Below are 19767 nucleotides of genomic sequence, written 5' to 3' on the forward strand. Positions count from 1 at the left end.
TTTTTCAATAACTTTTTTATCTTCTTTTAACTTTAAATAGGTATTATTTGCATTATATTCCCCAATAATCAATTTTTTAAAAAAATATTTACACATAATACAGAAATTATTTGAAGCTTCATCTACAACAGTAACAATGAATTTATCCTTAAGATTTTTAATTTTTCTAAATAAATCATAATCAATAAAAGTACCTTTAGGAAATGAACTAAAACTGGTATTAAATAAATTAAATCTAACCCTTTCAATAATTTTAGCTTTCCACTCAGAAAAACCTTCAACTAAAAACTAACTCAGTGGCGCGACAGCCCATTAAGAGGGCCAAGGCCGACTGTGCCCATCTCAGTTTTCTTGACCTTGGGCTCTGGGGTGCAGGAGCATATGTTCCGGTCAGGTGGTCAGCCGAACGCGGAACCCCCAGTGTTAGTTCCCAAGCATGCTTGGTACTCATTTTATCGACCCACTGAAGGGATGAAAGGCTGAGTCGGCCTTGCCCGGCCCAAGGATCGAACCAAGGACCTGTGGCACGACAGCGCGAAGCGCTACCGCTCAGCCACCGGGCGTTAAAACCTTCAACAGGCCAATGATATTTTCTGGAAATTTTTGCAATAAAAAAATCTAGATCTTTTTTAATGGATAAAATAAAATCTTCTTTTTTCATCTCAACTCTGGTTGTAAAATTTGAATAATATTTTCACTATTAGGAAATATATTTTTGGTTTTAAAAATAAAATTTTAAAAAATTTCCTTATTAAATTTGGTTCTAAAATTAAATTTGATACTGAACTTGTTAAATTTATAGTTTTGGATTTAATTAAATCAAAAATTGGTGTTAATAAAACTGATTTGCTTTTTAATAATGTTTCTAAAGTCGAAAGGGTTTTTTGTACGATTAATTTTCATGATAAGAATTTTGAAAATGCAAAGTTACCACAGATTATTCATGGTCTTTCTGATTTCTTTCCTTTAGAACAAATTAGGGTTACTGCTGCTTTTAAATATTCTTCTACACTTAGGAAAAAGGTGTGTAATTATAATTTTTTAAGTCGAAATCTTAATTGTATTTCTAAATCTGATTGTTATTGTAATGAGGAGGGTTTTTCAAAATTTATTGATAATGATTATGGACATGTTATTACCGGAAATTTGGAAATTGTGGGTGATCAGGATTTAATTAGCATTTTAAGTAAGGGTTCAAAATTTAGAACCAGAGTTAAGATGAAAAAAGAAGATTTTATTTTATCCATTAAAAAAGATCTAGATTTTTTTATTGCAAAAATTTCCAGAAAATATCATTGGCCTGTTGAAGGTTTTTCTGAGTGGAAAGCTAAAATTATTGAAAGGGTTAGATTTAATTTATTTAATACCAGTTTTAGTTCATTTCCTAAAGGTACTTTTATTGATTATGATTTATTTAGAAAAATTAAAAATCTTAAGGATAAATTCATTGTTACTGTTGTAGATAAAGCTTCAAATAATTTCTGTATTATGTGTAAATATTTTTTTAAAAAATTGATTATTGGGGAATATAATGCAAATAATACCTATTTAAAGTTAAAAGAAGATAAAAAAGTTATTGAAAAAAGAATTATTGCATTTAGTAAAAAATTAAAATTTAAATTAAATAGGATTACATTTCCATATTTATTTCCAATAGTTAAATTTCATAAAAATCCGATTAAATTTAGGTTTATAGCATGTGGTACTAATAGTTATAATTCTGATATTAGTAAAAGGTTTTTTTGTTTTTTAAAAATTATTTTGCTTAAAATTAAAAAAGAGAAAAATATTATTATTGAAAGTAATGTTGAAGTTTTGGATTTTATTAAAAGTAATGATATTTCCAGCATTAACACTTTTGATTTTGAAAATTTGTATACCAGCATACCACATGAAAAAATTATTGAGATTTGTGAAGGTATTTATGACAAGTATTTATTTGATGAAAATATTGATAGGTTTAACTGGTTAGATTTATGCAAGTTTAATCTTTTTGAGAATGTTCTTTTTAATGGTTTAGATTTTTATAAACAAATTATTGGAATTCCACAAGGTAATTCCTTTTCTGGGGCTTTTGCCAACATTTTTTTGCACTTTTTTGAGGCTAAATTTCTTGAACATAAAGTGCTTAATGCTTTCCGATACATTGATGATTTGATTTTGTTTAATTGTGACGATTATAATTTTATTTATACAATTTATCCTGGTGATTTGGTCCTGAAAAAAACTAATGAAAATTGCTTTAATATTGAATATTTAGATTTTAAAATTGATATTGTTAACAATTTTATTAAAATTGGTGTGTTTGATAAAAGAAAAGCCTTTAATTTTAATGTTATTTTTTTCTGCAACTTTAAAACTAATTTGTGTAGTAAGATATTCAAAAATCTTGTTTTTTCGCAATTAGTTAGGATCAAGAAAATTTGTAATAATGTTGAAAGTTTTCGGGAAGCTGTGGGTAATTTTTTAAATAATTTGAGTAAAAATGATTTTCCTTTTAATTTTTGTAATGTTAATTTTTTAATTAAAAAAATGATTGATGGTTTTTAAGTTTTTATATATTTTTTCTTTTAACAGGGCGCAATTCTAGTCTTAACTGAGCAGCCCCAGTTAAGCATTCTATTAATTTATCTACGTATCTCCTTCTCCTGACCTTTTCATATCATTTTTAAACTTTTACTGCGCATTATTATAGGGGGCGTTGTTTTTCAGTTTTTAGTGTTTTCTTTTCCTCCGCTTTTGAAGTTGATTCTTGACCTGTGACTGTGAGTTTTTAATTTTCTGATGATTTTTATTGATTTTCTTTTCGTAATTTGTTTATTCTTTTGAATGTATCTTGTTTTTCCTGGACCTCTATGCAAAACCATCGGGGTACTGAGGGAGATATTTTAAGCTTTTGCTTCTCCCTCAAATAGAAATGGTTTTGTTTTTAATGGCTACCGGGGCCGGTACCCCCTGAAGACGTCGGCTTCGGTGGTCATATTTTTATTTTATTTCATTTGTTTTGTATTGATACTTTTTTCTGAAATTTCTGCTGCTTCTTAGCGCCTTTTTTTCAAAGAAGTTTTATCCTTTTGATCTTAATTATTTGTGTTTTCTTTCAGTATTGTAATTTTCAAATTTGGTTTATGCTGCATTTGCGCTTTTCTTATTTGAAAAATTATTTTGTTTTTATTTCTTGCTTTAGGTGTTTTCTAATTAATTTAAAGCGTCAAAGGGTTTTGTTGGATGTCTAGGTTTTATATGTCTAATTTAGTATTTCCTTTTAGGTTAATTTTAAAATAATGCAAAGTACAATATATAAATATTTTATGGCGCCTGGCTCGTCGCGCGCCCAAACAAGGAGCACTGAAGTTAGTCTTGACTTAGGGATTACTTCGGACAAAAAGTTACTAAGTCAAGTATTTTGTTTAAATAAATTTAAAAATATAAAAAAATTTAAAAAGTTTAAGAAATGTTGTAATAAAAAATGTAAAACTTGTCCTTTGGCTGATAGTTCTCAAATTGACAGTCATTCTAATGTATTTTTTTGTAAAAGTATTAATATTATTTATTTAATTCAGTGCAATTGTTGTAATTTGTGTTACGTTGGTCAGACAGGTCTTGAATTTCATAAACGGATTAATTCCCACAGATCAGCTATAAAAAATTTTAATAATAGTAATTGTTCCACGGATTATGAAATTTTACATTTTCAATTTCATGATTTTAATAATGTTACTCTTTTCATTTTGGATTTTATGGAAAATTTAGATAAAAGACTTGATTTAGAAAATATTTACATTGGTAGTCTTAAGACTCTTTTTCCTTATGGATTAAATAGTAAATTTAATGGGGAAGGTACTGTTAATACTGAAGATTTTTGTATTTATAATAAATTAAAAGTTTTTGATTTTCCTGGTGTTTGTGATTCCAAATTTAGAAGTAAAAGGGGAGGTGGAAAAGGTAAGGGTAAATTTATTGAGTTTGATGAGTTTTCGAATTTTTGTAACTTACCTGTTAATTTGAATAATATTTTCACTATTAGGAAATATATTTTTGGTTTTAAAAATAAAATTTTAAAAAATTTCCTTATTAAATTTGGTTCTAAAATTAAATTTGATACTGAACTTGTTAAATTTATAGTTTTGGATTTAATTAAATCAAAAATTGGTGTTAATAAAACTGATTTGCTTTTTAATAATGTTTCTAAAGTCGAAAGGGTTTTTTGTACGATTAATTTTCATGATAAGAATTTTGAAAATGCAAAGTTACCACAGATTATTCATGGTCTTTCTGATTTCTTTCCTTTAGAACAAATTAGGGTTACTGCTGCTTTTAAATATTCTTCTACACTTAGGAAAAAGGTGTGTAATTATAATTTTTTAAGTCGAAATCTTAATTGTATTTCTAAATCTGATTGTTATTGTAATGAGGAGGGTTTTTCAAAATTTATTGATAATGATTATGGACATGTTATTACCGGAAATTTGGAAATTGTGGGTGATCAGGATTTAATTAGCATTTTAAGTAAGGGTTCAAAATTTAGAACCAGAGTTAAGATGAAAAAAGAAGATTTTATTTTATCCATTAAAAAAGATCTAGATTTTTTTATTGCAAAAATTTCCAGAAAATATCATTGGCCTGTTGAAGGTTTTTCTGAGTGGAAAGCTAAAATTATTGAAAGGGTTAGATTTAATTTATTTAATACCAGTTTTAGTTCATTTCCTAAAGGTACTTTTATTGATTATGATTTATTTAGAAAAATTAAAAATCTTAAGGATAAATTCATTGTTACTGTTGTAGATAAAGCTTCAAATAATTTCTGTATTATGTGTAAATATTTTTTAAAAAAATTGATTATTGGGGAATATAATGCAAATAATACCTATTTAAAGTTAAAAGAAGATAAAAAAGTTATTGAAAAAAGAATTATTGCATTTAGTAAAAAATTAAAATTTAAATTAAATAGGATTACATTTCCATATTTATTTCCAATAGTTAAATTTCATAAAAATCCGATTAAATTTAGGTTTATAGCATGTGGTACTAATAGTTATAATTCTGATATTAGTAAAAGGTTTTTTTGTTTTTTAAAAATTATTTTGCTTAAAATTAAAAAAGAGAAAAATATTATTATTGAAAGTAATGTTGAAGTTTTGGATTTTATTAAAAGTAATGATATTTCCAGCATTAACACTTTTGATTTTGAAAATTTGTATACCAGCATACCACATGAAAAAATTATTGAGATTTGTGAAGGTATTTATGACAAGTATTTATTTGATGAAAATATTGATAGGTTTAACTGGTTAGATTTATGCAAGTTTAATCTTTTTGAGAATGTTCTTTTTAATGGTTTAGATTTTTATAAACAAATTATTGGAATTCCACAAGGTAATTCCTTTTCTGGGGCTTTTGCCAACATTTTTTTGCACTTTTTTGAGGCTAAATTTCTTGAACATAAAGTGCTTAATGCTTTCCGATACATTGATGATTTGATTTTGTTTAATTGTGACGATTATAATTTTATTTATACAATTTATCCTGGTGATTTGGTCCTGAAAAAAACTAATGAAAATTGCTTTAATATTGAATATTTAGATTTTAAAATTGATATTGTTAACAATTTTATTAAAATTGGTGTGTTTGATAAAAGAAAAGCCTTTAATTTTAATGTTATTTTTTTCTGCAACTTTAAAACTAATTTGTGTAGTAAGATATTCAAAAATCTTGTTTTTTCGCAATTAGTTAGGATCAAGAAAATTTGTAATAATGTTGAAAGTTTTCGGGAAGCTGTGGGTAATTTTTTAAATAATTTGAGTAAAAATGATTTTCCTTTTAATTTTTGTAATGTTAATTTTTTAATTAAAAAAATGATTGATGGTTTTTAAGTTTTTATATATTTTTTCTTTTAACAGGGCGCAATTCTAGTCTTAACTGAGCAGCCCCAGTTAAGCATTCTATTAATTTATCTACGTATCTCCTTCTCCTGACCTTTTCATATCATTTTTAAACTTTTACTGCGCATTATTATAGGGGGCGTTGTTTTTCAGTTTTTAGTGTTTTCTTTTCCTCCGCTTTTGAAGTTGATTCTTGACCTGTGACTGTGAGTTTTTAATTTTCTGATGATTTTTATTGATTTTCTTTTCGTAATTTGTTTATTCTTTTGAATGTATCTTGTTTTTCCTGGACCTCTATGCAAAACCATCGGGGTACTGAGGGAGATATTTTAAGCTTTTGCTTCTCCCTCAAATAGAAATGGTTTTGTTTTTAATGGCTACCGGGGCCGGTACCCCCTGAAGACGTCGGCTTCGGTGGTCATATTTTTATTTTATTTCATTTGTTTTGTATTGTATATAGTTGACGGTCTTATATTAACATTTAAACGAAGTTCGTGTACACATTGTGAGATAAAGCACAGTTAAATCGAGGAAGCAGATGGTAGTAGTAGCTACCCGACCTCCGCTCCACGCTTTTCAACTACATACCCTTGCTTTGATTTTTTTCTAGGTCTGAACTACGAAGGAATTCCGAATTAGAATCGATTTCAAGCCACTAATATATAATTGGAGTGCAAGTACAATCTAATCAAACACACAAATAAATAAATAAATAAATAAATATATATATATATATATATATATATATATATATATATATATATATATATATATATATATATATATATATATATATATATATATATATATATAGAGAGAGAGAGAGAGAGAGAGAGAGAGAGAGAGAGACAGAGAGAGAGAGATCAGATTAGATTTAGATACTTGATATTAGGCTATCAAAATGTGACGAATCATTATAAAGGTCAAATACAGGAAAAGCTGGATAAAGTGTGTCAAAGCCAAATGAAACCAGAAGACAGAGTGTTATACTCGAAAATATTCTGATGATTTCAATTCATCCATAATCAATTTATTTAAATTTGTACAAAATTAATTAAAGATTCAGTATTCAAACAAATTAAATTAAAATATGTCAGAAAATATTAGATAGGATTTATAAGCTCATAGGATTTATATTTTAGGATTTATTAAGCTATAAAAAAATTTCTTTTACTAAATTTAATTGCAGTTTTGAAAGAGAAAAAAAAAACGCAAATAGCTTCTTAAGCATATCAAAAACATTGACTGAACAATTACATTAGCGAACAGAAACATTTTTAGTAGCACATATTCACGTTTATCTTCATTGCATAGACACACCAGTTCTACACTTCTAAAACCTTTTCACGATTCGTATAGCACGTTTTCAGAAAATGAGAGATCTTAATTAAATCTTGGATAGAGTTTGTTTTATAGCTTAAGCATGCGACCCATAATTGCAACTGTTTTTCGAAGCGATAAAGAATTTTATTTATAATATCTTACTTGAAATAATACTTTCTTAATAATTAGAATATTTTCAATAAACTTAATTTTATCAGTATAACAGATAAATTTAAATAACAGATAATTTTAACAAACCATATATGAAGATTTTTTCCCAAAGACTAAAAATAATTATTTAAAATACATATCACGTAACCTCCTTTTCCAGACTCTAGTAATAATTCCAAAGAACATATTTGTGTAAATAACTATTTATCAAACTATTCCGGAATTACACAAGATTCCTTTTTTTTATTTCGTAGAATAGTTTCTGTGAACATTCACGTATTAGTTTAAATAGCTACTCCTAACAAACCATAGTTGGAATTCTCTCTTAAAAGAATAAAAACAATGCTGTTGAAAATTTGATTTTCCTGATACTTGGAGAACTTCAAAGAACATATTTGATCTATGTAAATGGCAAGCTACTAGATCAAATATGTTCTAGAACTATTACTATTCTATACTATTCTATACTATTACTATAACTATTCTAGAACTCAAATATGTTCTAGACTAGATATTAATTTAAGAATTAATGAACTGTTCACGAAAATCAGCTGTAATAAAATCAAAACATTTTTTACTTTATAATATATTACATAAAATCTAATTTTTTTGTTATTCATGGAATGATTTCGATGAATATACAAAAATATATATATATATAACTCAAAAAATTTTCATAAACGTTTTACTGCTTTTAAACAAACGTTTGTTACAGTTTCGTTAAGTATAAAAATTATAATGTTAAAAATAACAGTGATCTGCTACTTCTGTTCGGTTCTTTTGCTTCGTCAGGCTAACGCTACATTGTCAAATGCCTTTTATTAAGCTTGCAGTTTGAAATTCATCTTTTTCAGAATGTTGGTCTTCAAAGATATTATTTTTGATAATAAGAATATTGCCTTTAAGCGGGATATTAGAGAATGAAATAATATTGTACAAAAAGTATTGTACTTGTTTCCAGTCCTTCACAATATAGCCTCAGCTAATCAAATGAGTCCAAACGCTCAAGCAAAGTCTGATGCCAAAATTGGTAAGAGAATGTCCTCTAAGGAAAATTCCAAACACTCGAGGAAGTGTTCGGGAGTAAGCTAGTTTCAAATTGCACTTGTTGCATGTTGAGAAGACTTTTCGCCCAAATTTGAAAGCTAAGCATTTTAAAGGTCCACTGATGAATCGCGAAACTGATCCAATCTATCACCTTTAAACTCTAGAGAGCATCACCGGGGCATTTTCCGCCAAACCAGTGACGAACAGTAGGGGTTAACCATAGTTGCCTGCCGCAGCTTCTCTTCAGAGAGAAAATCTCCTGATAGGTAATGAGGTAGTCAGATGTTGCAACCCCTCAGTGTGCCACTGAGTTTATTCAGTGTGCCACAACTTACTCATTTTGATCCAGGATATCTTCGACTTCATTACCAACGACACAAGCATGTGACGGAATCCATTGTAAGTGGACGTCTCGAGTTTTGGTGAGTTGTTTTAATGTGTCGATTATTATAATTTTATCCAGGCTATCTTCGACTTCATTACCAACGGCACAAGCATGTGACGGAATCCATTGTAAGTGGACGTCTCGAGTTTTGGTGAGTTGTTTCAATGAGTCGATTATTATAATTTTATCCAGGCTATCTTCGACTTCATTACCAACGACACAAGCATGTGACGGAATCCATTGTAAGTGGACGTCTCGAGTTTTGGTGAGTTGTTTTAATGTGTCGATTATTATAATTTTATCCAGGCTATCTTCGACTTCATTACCAACGACACAAGCATGTGACGGAATCCATTGTAAGTGGACGTCTCGAGTTTTGGTGAGTTGTTTCAATGAGTCGATTATTATAATTTTATCCAGGCTATCTTCGACTTCATTACCAACGGCACAAGCATGTGACGGAATCCATTGTAAGTGGACGTCTCGAGATTTGGTGAGTTGTTTCAATGAGTCGATTATTATAATTTTATCCAGGCTATCTACGACTTCATTACCAGGGACACAAACATGTGATGGAATCCATTGTACGTGGACGTCTCGAGTTTTGATGAGTTGTTTCAATGTGTCGATTTTATCAGTGCCAACATAATCAGTTACTCTATTCTAGTCCTGTAAGGAGCTGCAACTGTCATTGAGGATTCAGATGTCACCAGAAGCATTTAATTCAAGAACGGATTTTAATCCTTTATGAATGGCTATCAGTTCGTTTCTGAATACCGAGCAGTTTCTGGATTGCACAAAAGATCTACATTACATTTGTACAATACATTTTGTACAATATATTACAAAAAATCTTATTTTCATGTATCTTTGAATAAATGAAGAAAAAAAATAACTTAAATTATATTATTTTCAATTTATTTTAGATTATCATTTGAATAGGTAGCTAGAAATTATTTTTAAAAACTACAATTGTAATTTTATTCTTGAACTGAACAAAAAATGGTACCCAAAAAATTAATGAAAATTACGAAAAATTCAGCTTTGCTGATTTAATTAGTTTTTAAAGAACATAATTTCGACTAAACAAACAAATATTATTTTTTAATTAATTATAGAACAAGTAAAAAAAATTTATAAAATTAGTTTCGTTAAAATAAGCATTGACTCTAAAGAAAATAGAATTATATTACTAAACTAAAGAGATATTCAAAATCCTTATTAGATTATATCAAGTTCTATAACCACATTTCTCTTCGCGAGATAACATTATTAGTTTCTTTATTTTAAATGAAAAATAATGAATCATAATTTCCATTCGCCAAGGGATCATATTCAAGGTTTAGCATAAAAGATTGAACTAATTAATTTAATTCAAAATGCATAAATTTTAATATAGCTTATTCACTTACAGAAATTAAATTTTAGCATTTATATTTATAATACTATCCTCCTGACTGGAGACCAGTTGATCTACTTTTTTAAATAAGTAGAATTTTAGAAATTCAAGTATTTCAAGATTTAAAATCGTAAAGTCAAACTGTTAAAAGTACTAGATTTAATTTATTATTCTAGTACTAGATTCAACTTTATAATAATTATTAGAATAATCATCAATTGACTTACTTTCATTTTTAATTTTTTCTTCCGTAATATTATCGGACTGCAGCATAACTTCTGATAACTCGCTGTCGAACTTTTGAAGTTCTTCTTTCTTTATTTTCAATGCTTTAAATTTAGCTTTAACATCTACTAAATTAGCGGTTTCTTCTGATTTTATTTTAGTTAAAATCTGGTTACTTAATCGAGTAAAAGAGCTTCGAACGATCTTTCGTTGTTTCTGAATTCCATTCATTGTATTATTAATTCTTCTTAAAATTGCTTCCGGGTCACCGCAAATGTTAAGAGACTCTACCAGAAAGTGCAATATTCTGTCGTTCTCCACTAAAAACTACTACTTAATTAAAATAAAATTATTCTGACTCAATTTTTACAAATAAAAATAGAAACATAACACTATTTTAACACAAAAATTTGTTCTATAATATCACCATAGCAACCGATGATACAAACTCTAACTTACAGCTTACATATACTTAAATAACAAATAAATCAAAATCTAGCTTACAGCTTACATATACTTAAATAGAGAATAAATAAAATTTAGTACTTTTAACACAAACATCAAGACAATATGTAAGCATAATAAACTCGTATTGTTCAATTGAGAATGGATTTAATTTATGATTCTTACATGTTCGTATGTTATTATGATAAATTTGTTATTCAAATGATTGTTTGAGTGTAACAAACAATAACATTTAAAAAGTATGCTAATTATCTAAATTACACTTTGAATAGATAATAAATTAAATTAGCAAATTCGTCAAAATCAAACTGTGCACGTATTTTCTATTATTAATTATGCAAGCCAATGATTTTAAATGCTCTGGGTCTTTTCGCCGAAACAAATTTTAACTGGTATAAAGGAATACACGGATCTAAAACATTAAATAATACATAAAGCAAAAACTACACTTTAGAAAAATAATTTGATTTAATGGCACTGTTTAAGAACTAAAAGATAGGATAATCAAGTAAATGAGTATTTACGTTTATAAGTTAAAATCAGTCTTTACATGTATTTGAAGCTTTCATTGGTAATTAAAATGGACTTAAGGTTGTCAGCTAGTCTTCTTTTACTTTTGTAAGCTTAGACGAAAGATTGTTGCTGTTATAAACACTTATTTTCTTAATATTGAAAAGATATGATTGGTTGCAAACCACTCCAAGAAACTTTTGAAAACTGCTAAAAAAAGACCCTAATTGGTACTCCCGTTCTCAAGCTATTAGCGATCCAGACATGGGCACATATCTTGTAACATAAATTTTTGAATGTAAACATGGTCTTACAGGCTAAGAAATTTTGATTCAATTTAATTACGTTTATAGAAAAATATTTTCTTTCAGGTCGTAACTAAATCAATATTCAGAGTGTTGTGTAAGTGCGGCCCATAACTTCATTTTTAAAATCCTACACAATAATGAGGTAAAAAATATATCCAAACTAGGAATCGAAAACTAATGCTTAAAATGAGGTAGAATATAAACGCTACGTAATATATGGGATAACTAGCGAGAAAAGCGAAACGGAATCAAAACCAGTTTGATTGCTTAATAAGACTTTTAGGTTTTTCTAACGATTTCCTTTTGTTTCGTCTCTCAATTTCGTCAGCAATAAAACAAGTTTTAATTGGTCCCACCTTCCTCTGTGCTGATTCATTTAATTCCAATATCTTTCTTTTCTAACTTAAAAATTAATTTTAAACTTATACTATTTCCACTTTTTGACATAACTTTTTTGAAAGATTTTAATACATCATAAAATCATTTGTCATATATCAGAATAAATAAGTGTTATGTTCAGGTTTCTTTTTACTCGACTTAACCCACACAGTCTAATTGGTCTCAGAAACGAATTTAACCTGTCTTTTGTGTAACATAAATAGTTATAAACGTACAAAAAATGTTTTTATCCATTACTTGAATCATTATAACGTCTGCTTCCCCCAACAAAAATTAAATATTTTAATTTACCCTTTTAAAAAAATCTCTTGATCATTATACTAATATTTATAATATATGATGAAAAAAAATTGGGTTACAGTCTATTTACTAAGTATCAAACGAATCTTTCCAATAGCAAATAGCAAAGAATGCAAGATATATATAATAAAAATATGCTTTTTAATTTTTATTAAGAAAAGAATAGCATATCACATTAACGTAGCATTGACCTCACATATTCGCAAGTTCTATAAAAATCGGAGTTTTTTTCTAGTAACTGCAGTGCGCAGGTCAAGTGTGTATGAACGTGTGAGAATAGGAGAAGCTAATATTGAACTTGCTAAATCTCTCTAGTGCGTTAGTAAATCTCTATTAGTCTAAATCTTTTTATGAGTAGTCTTCCCTTGTACCATTCCTGCATGATCACGTACATATATTCTGATCTAACATCAAGCACACTATATTGATCAAAATAAGCTTCAAGATATAAGTGAATGTGGAATAATACGAGATAATACTTGTATCCTTTTTTTGACAACTGCTCCGAAATCTTTTTTTTTATTTAACTTATAATACCTCGAATTCACAAAATCTCCTCACGTACCTTTTCCTTTATATTTTCACTGTTACTGACTTTCTTGCTCCTTATTCTTTTGGACCATTTATTGTAACTTGTTTGTAATTTTATCTTGCATCTTGGCGTTTTTTATTTAATATTTTATAACAGTCGTTGAACAGCCGACCCAATTTTTGAGTTTGCGACTACTTATGTTCCACTACGTAGCCTTGTAATTTTAAACCCAATCCAGAAGCCAAAGGAACTCATGGATCAAGTATTGAAATAAAATGGAAATAACCCGCATTTGAGTTACATGGAGCGGAAGACCACGAGAACCTCCCACGGTTAGCCTGGCGGTAAAGGGACTCTGACCCATGATCCGTCTGCAACTGACGATATTTCACGTCGGCACTGTGGTCGGTGCAAGCCGGATGCGGATTCGTATCGATCAGCCTTCACCGGGATTTGAAACCGATTCACCTCATTGGAAGGCGAATACTCTATCCCCTGATCCATCGCAGCTCACATCTTTGTGTTTCTCACTTTTATCACAGAATAAGGTGCTTTCTCATAATACTGAAGCGATCACATGCATGTTTATATGGCCTTATTCATTCTTTTTGCACGTTGTTTTGATTCTATTTAAATGCAAACTTACCTTTTTATATGTTGGCTTATCCTTATATCCGGGACTTCTGGAGTGCTGATTGGAGGGCGGGGAGACAGGCCTCCCGTTCCTGTCCACCCACATGTATCTGGCAGAACTTGACCAATGACCCCGTCCAATGGATCTCTTGATACTCTGCACAAGAGAAGCTAGATACGTTTGATAATGGAAACTCTGCAACGAAAGAAAACAAACATTCCATATAAAACTTAATAAACTAAAAATAATGACATTCAATTTGAAACTATTCATACAATTTCAAAATCAAAAAATTAGAATGAAACTATTTTCAAACTCCTTTGATCCATTGAGAGTAATATAAATGGACAACTATGTCATGTACGATATTAGAGGACAACTAATCATTTTTTTCATTTTGGGACGTTGTGAAGTTGTTGTTGTAGTTCTTTTACGTCGTACTAGAGCTGCACGGTGGGCTATTGGCTAAAGTCTGCGAAACATCCCTGAGAATGATCCGAAGACATACCATTCCTCTGTAGAGGGAATGACACCCCAGCTTCGGTAGCCCGACGACCTGCACGCGAAGTAGAGCACTTTACGGTAGAACAGTTTAACGAGAACCAATACCGCACTCCCTCGGTCCCCAACATTTTATTCATACAGACAGCACAAGAGAGAATAAAAAATAAAACAAAAATAGGAGAAAGAATAAATCATTGGCACAGCGCCATCTATGGATCTTAATTTAAATCATAAATCATAGCCATTATTTAACAACCTCTCCATGTAACGCAATATTTCATCATCTAGTTAGTTCCATCAAAAAGTCCTCCACGGAGGCTTGTTTGTTCCAGTTCTTGATCTTGGATATCTATTATCTTCTGGGTTGAGTAGTTTAAAATTACCAAGCCGCAGAGTTAAACATTGTCAGTCGTAATCTCAAAATTGGGTCAGGTAATCAACGCCGGTTATAAAATAAAGTAATTGATAGGGCACAGGTTAGAGTCTCCTCACTGTCAGACAATACGCGAAGACTTTCATGGTTATCCCTCCTATGCAACGCAAATACTGATTAGTTTTGATCATGAAGCCCGCAACAAACGTCGAATGTACGATTCAAGAGTTATCTTTTGTGTTGAGTTTAAAATTACAAGCCTTCGAACCTGAACTTGAATAAAAACCTCCAACTCGATGTGAACCAATCGGAATTAAAAAAAAAGTAAAAGAAAAAAAAAACACAAGAATTTAAATAGTTGTTTGGGTACTACAAACAAATATTTTCCTAAGCACAGGGATAATAATAAAAGAAGGATATTTTTCATTATATTGGCAGATTAACTGGCAGAGGAATGGCAAAATGCGGCAGCCCAAGGAATGGTGGTGGCAAAAGAAGGATAATAAGGACAGAACATGTAGGGCCTTGATTTTGCCCTTTCACTCTCCGCTATCCAGTCGACTACTGACGTTTTTCTCTTATTTCTGTTGATAGTTAAGCTTTTTCTTAACTTGTTTTTTATTTACAATTCACTTGACGTCATGAAAAGGAGCGCCTTAATTCGGGTGCTCGAAATAGGCCGATCTTACTCCCATGTCAACTACGAAACAAAAAAAAATATTTTTTGAGTAAATCTTTCGCTTCAAACTTTTTGATCTTATTAGTTTCAAATCAATTGTCCTTATTTGTTGCTGACGTATGCCTGTTTAGGCAGAGGGGTACGATTGTTCTTGATTTACAGTGGCGCCATCTTTGGCCAAGAATTCGACTTCTGCCACACCCGTTTATAGGGCGGACCCATTCATACATATATTCATTCATTCATTCATATATTCATTCATTCATCCACAGATCGTAATTTTGACCTGAATCAGAGAACGATTGATCTCCAATCCAGTACCCACAGAGGTATTGATTTATTATGGGAGCATGGAGGATTTTGCGACTCGACGGATTTAACGTGCATCAGACACCATTTACTACACGAGGAGTCTTCGGCTGGTGGGGTTCGAACCCACGAACTCACGGACATGGGCCCAGCGCCCGACCGACAAGGCTATCCCGGCCTCAATTGTCCTTATTTATGTATAAAATATTAATCCCCCCCTAGTATCGAGTATATTTTCTACTTATCAAACAAATTTATCAAATTAATTAATTACCCGCTCTTAATTGAAAAAGAAAAATATTAAAACACTTTTTTTTTCTTTTCTTTCTTGAAAAAAATGTTTTATGACATAAGATATTTATTGATATGACATAATGACATAAGATATTTATTGAAGTAAGATGAGATCTTTTGAAATTGATTTAAATGTATCATAAAAATGACACGTAACATGAGATCATCATCGAGATTTATGTGTTATTTTATTGAATGCGACAATTGCGACATCTCAAATAAAAGTAAAAGCAAGAGAGAATTTGGCGAAACTAGTTTTCCCCCAACGTTTCTTAATCTGAAATCGAATCGCTTAAGATATTTCCGCTATTTCACCATGAAAAAAAAAATCTTTTATCAATACTAAACCTTAGAAATTCCTCATTGAATGTCCGTCCCATTCGGGAAAAAGATGAAAAGAGAAAATCAAAAAAAAAAAAAAAAAAAAAACTTCAATCTGTTGCTACGATCTAGATCGCATTTGCTTCGATAAAAAGAAAAAGGAAAAAAAAAAAACAGAATCCTTTTTATCGCTTAAAAAACAACATGCAGAAAGGTAAATTGATAAATAAAAAGAGAGAAAATCGGATTTTTAAGAAGGAAGGAAAAAAATCAGCGAAGCCAAGACAGTCTCCGCTAGGGATTATTCATCATAAAAATTCCCTTTCAAAACATCTTACCTGTGTTAATAGTTACCATGGTGACGAGAAAAGAAAATTTTTCCTTCTAAATCTCACTCACACTTTTGAATTTGTTCGTACGTTGCTGATAATTACGTCTTTAAAGTTTATTTCGAGATGCTAATTTGCTCCCAATCTTAACTGACAAGCGTTGATTTTATATAGAATTCTTAAGCTCTATTTCAATTTTATTAGAGGTTTAGAAATCTGAAGAATTTGCGGAGTTGCAGAATGATAGGTTTTGTGTAAATTTTCATTCATGCATTTTTATTGTTTTTTTTTTTTTTTTTTTTTTTTTTTGCTGTAAAATCTTTTAAAAAATGAGAAAGCGTGGTTGGAATACAGTTTACAAATCATTTTAAAATAGTTTACTTTAGGAATTGGAAATTGAAAGAAAATGTAAAAGGGAATTGAAAAAATGTGTTTTATTTTATTTGGCTGATTATTCTAGCTTACCGTTTTTGAAACACTTCTATTTTTATTTTTCTCTTTTATTTTTTTTTCAGCCTGTATGGTAGGTAGAGCTTGCACCTGCAACAGATTCGGTCAGGGATCGATTTTCCATGCAACAAGTTGTAAACACATTCGCTTATCATACCTCAGTAGTACGAAATCCACACTCAGAATGTCTCAGACAATTTTAGAGCCGAAAAATTTCAAGCACGGATAGACGGTTGGAGAGCATGGTGCGGAGGCCGGGTGATCACTGTTGCCATCTGCTTTCCGATTTAAATTACAGTTGTGCAGCTTCTTTACGTGCCAGAATTGGCTTCGCATCATTTTTAAGAATGGACATATGAATAACCCATTATTGTAGTTATCAACCAAACTTTTAATTATTTTTTTTTGTATTAATGCATAAGATATTTTGTTCAAATTTCCATAACAGAGGGATTTTAACAGCAGTTTCCAATTATTAAAAGATTATAATCATGTTAATTTTATTTTGTTTTGTTTTTTGGAATTTGTTGACTGAAATAATATTTCTGGCAAAACTCTAAAGCACTTGAAAGATTTAAATCCGCTGCGAGTTCAAATTTATCTACTCACTTTCAACTTGAGGAAACTGATAAGAATCATGATTGTTGAATCTAAAAATTGGTAAACAAGTGCTGAAAAATTAGATGATAGCTAATTCATGATTTTGTCTGCAAGGAAATCATCATAACACCATATAGAACAGCATATAAAACGGATTATTTTTACAATGATGTTTATATATGTCCAATGGCACTAATTGTCAAAGCTTCTCTTATAGCTGGGATTGTGAGTTAGATCCTGGCAGTCAACTAAACAATTGTATTCATGGGCTCTTTTGGATTGCGGTGTGAAAATGTGAAGAAAAAAAAATTATACCAGCTCAGGCTTTGTCCGCGTCATTTGAACGGGGTCAAAATTATGTGGCATTTCTACCATGGTTGTTGTAAGATAAAATTCGGAAACACGGGTCTGGGAGCTTGGCCGTGAATGGGTGATGTGTCTCGTCGATCTATTTTAAGTTAAAACAAGTATAGAAATTTATCATAAACAACGCAGGTTATCTTAACAAGTTTGACTGAGCCGTGAGGGCTCAGGAGATAGAGTGTTCGCCTTCCTAGGAGGTGAACCGGGTTTGAATCCCAACGATGGCTAATCGATACAAATCCGTCTCCAGCTTGCACGAACCACAGTGCTGACGTTAAATATCATCAGTGGTAGACAGATCATGGGTTAGAACCCCTTTGCCGTCAGGCTAACCGTGGTCTTCCCCTCCATGTAACGTAAATGCGGGTTAGTTCCATCAAAAAGTACTCCTTGAATGCAAATTTCTCCCAATACTTCATCCAGCAGTTCCCTTGTGTTCTGAATTGGGTGTTAAATTACAAGGCTACGGAGTTGAACATTGGTAGTCGTAAACCCAAAAATAGGGTCGGCTGTTCAACGACGGTTATAAAATTTTCGTCTTCCTCTTCAGCACGGCAGCCCCTTACAGGCCTTGGCTGCCTCAACCACACGTAGCCTCCAATGCCTCCAGTCCATGGCGAATTTTTTCGAGTTGTTTATCTTTAATATTTTTAGATCTTCAGCAGTGTCATCCGGCCATCTAGTTGGAGGTCTTCCTCTAGCCCGAGATCCCGAAGGATTTTTAAAAGTGGTGATTCGGACTGTATTATTTTCTGGACCTCTCCAGATATGGCCAAGCCATCTCAATCTATTGCTTCGGATGACCTGCACTGTCTGTGGCTGTCCATAGAGTCTATATAATTCAAAGTTGTATCTGATTCGCCAACAGTCTCTTTCAACGTTATAAAATATTATATAAAAATGTATAAAAAACAAGTTTGATTGGGAAATAGAAGTGGCTTGTGCGTAATACTGACCCTATTGCCCCTATCATTCTGATGGTCACAAAATCATAAGGCCTTAACGTCCATGAACCCGCTGGCCTACAACGGATTATTCCAAGAACATGTATAAGTAACTTAAAAAAAAAAGGAAGAACGAAAAATAATTATTTAATACATAATCTGTAGTGAAAATTAAACACTCATCGAGAAATAAAATTTTATATTTAATTGAAACTTACAAATAACTGGATTATTCCTTAACTCTCATTACTGATGTCGAGTGTTTAGTTCCAACATTAAAAGCTCTCAAATTATAGTTCGGAAAAGTGGCTAAACCCCTCGATTATTAATGAATATCCCCATATGTTGCTTTCATACTCCGCTTCACTTAAGTCGTGATTAAATGGCGATATTTGTGAATGCATCCATAAGCCTATAATATCATATATCTCTCACACGTGACATATGAAGAGATCCTATAGGAGCATCGAAGTGGAATATGCAAGTGATTAGAAACTCGACATGCTCCAATCATTTCACGATATGCAACTCATTCGAAATCTCGAGTATTAGCTCGGTGTTCAATACATTTTATCAATTATTCTCAATATGCATTAATGTGTTTCCAACCAGTTCCGTTACTCCATCTAAGTGTGCTTCTTTTGGTACTAGAATATCAAAAGGAAAGAATATATTGGGTAGAATGTTTGTTGAATTTATGTTTTATGAACCTGTATTAGTATCTAGAAGTTAAAATTTGAAATAAAAGAAAAATAAAGTTCATTGTTCCATTGAATAATGAAGTATGCTAAAATTTATTGCTGGGCTATTCCAAAAATTAAGTTAAGGCAGAAATAGATTAAAATACTTTTCTAAAACTTAAAATAAAATAGAAATTGATTTAATTACTATTCGAAAATGATATGTAGTCCGAATCTATCAAAATGTTATTTAAAAAATTAAAAATAAAGTATTAACTTTGTTTTTGTAAAAAAAAATCCTAACAGGAATCTTAACAACGAAAAAAAATTAAAGAGTTGTT

At 30.5% G+C, this 19767-nt stretch overlaps 1 protein-coding gene across 1 annotated transcript in view; it reads right to left on the reverse strand.

The window, feature by feature from the left end:
- The window catches only part of dysc (whirlin protein dyschronic), a 396379-nt gene that overhangs the window by 302338 nt on the left and 74274 nt on the right, over positions 1 to 19767 (reverse strand). The window contains exon 2 of the mRNA XM_021146525.4: positions 13593 to 13775. Within this exon, the coding sequence (XP_021002184.3) occupies positions 13593 to 13775 (183 nt within the window). The remainder of the gene's footprint in view (positions 1 to 13592; positions 13776 to 19767) is intronic.

The sequence above is a fragment of the Parasteatoda tepidariorum genome, chromosome 3 (assembly GCF_982258835.1).
Source record: "Parasteatoda tepidariorum strain Cologne lab strain chromosome 3, Ptep-v5.0, whole genome shotgun sequence".
In the NCBI taxonomy this organism is placed as follows: domain Eukaryota; kingdom Metazoa; phylum Arthropoda; class Arachnida; order Araneae; family Theridiidae; genus Parasteatoda; species Parasteatoda tepidariorum.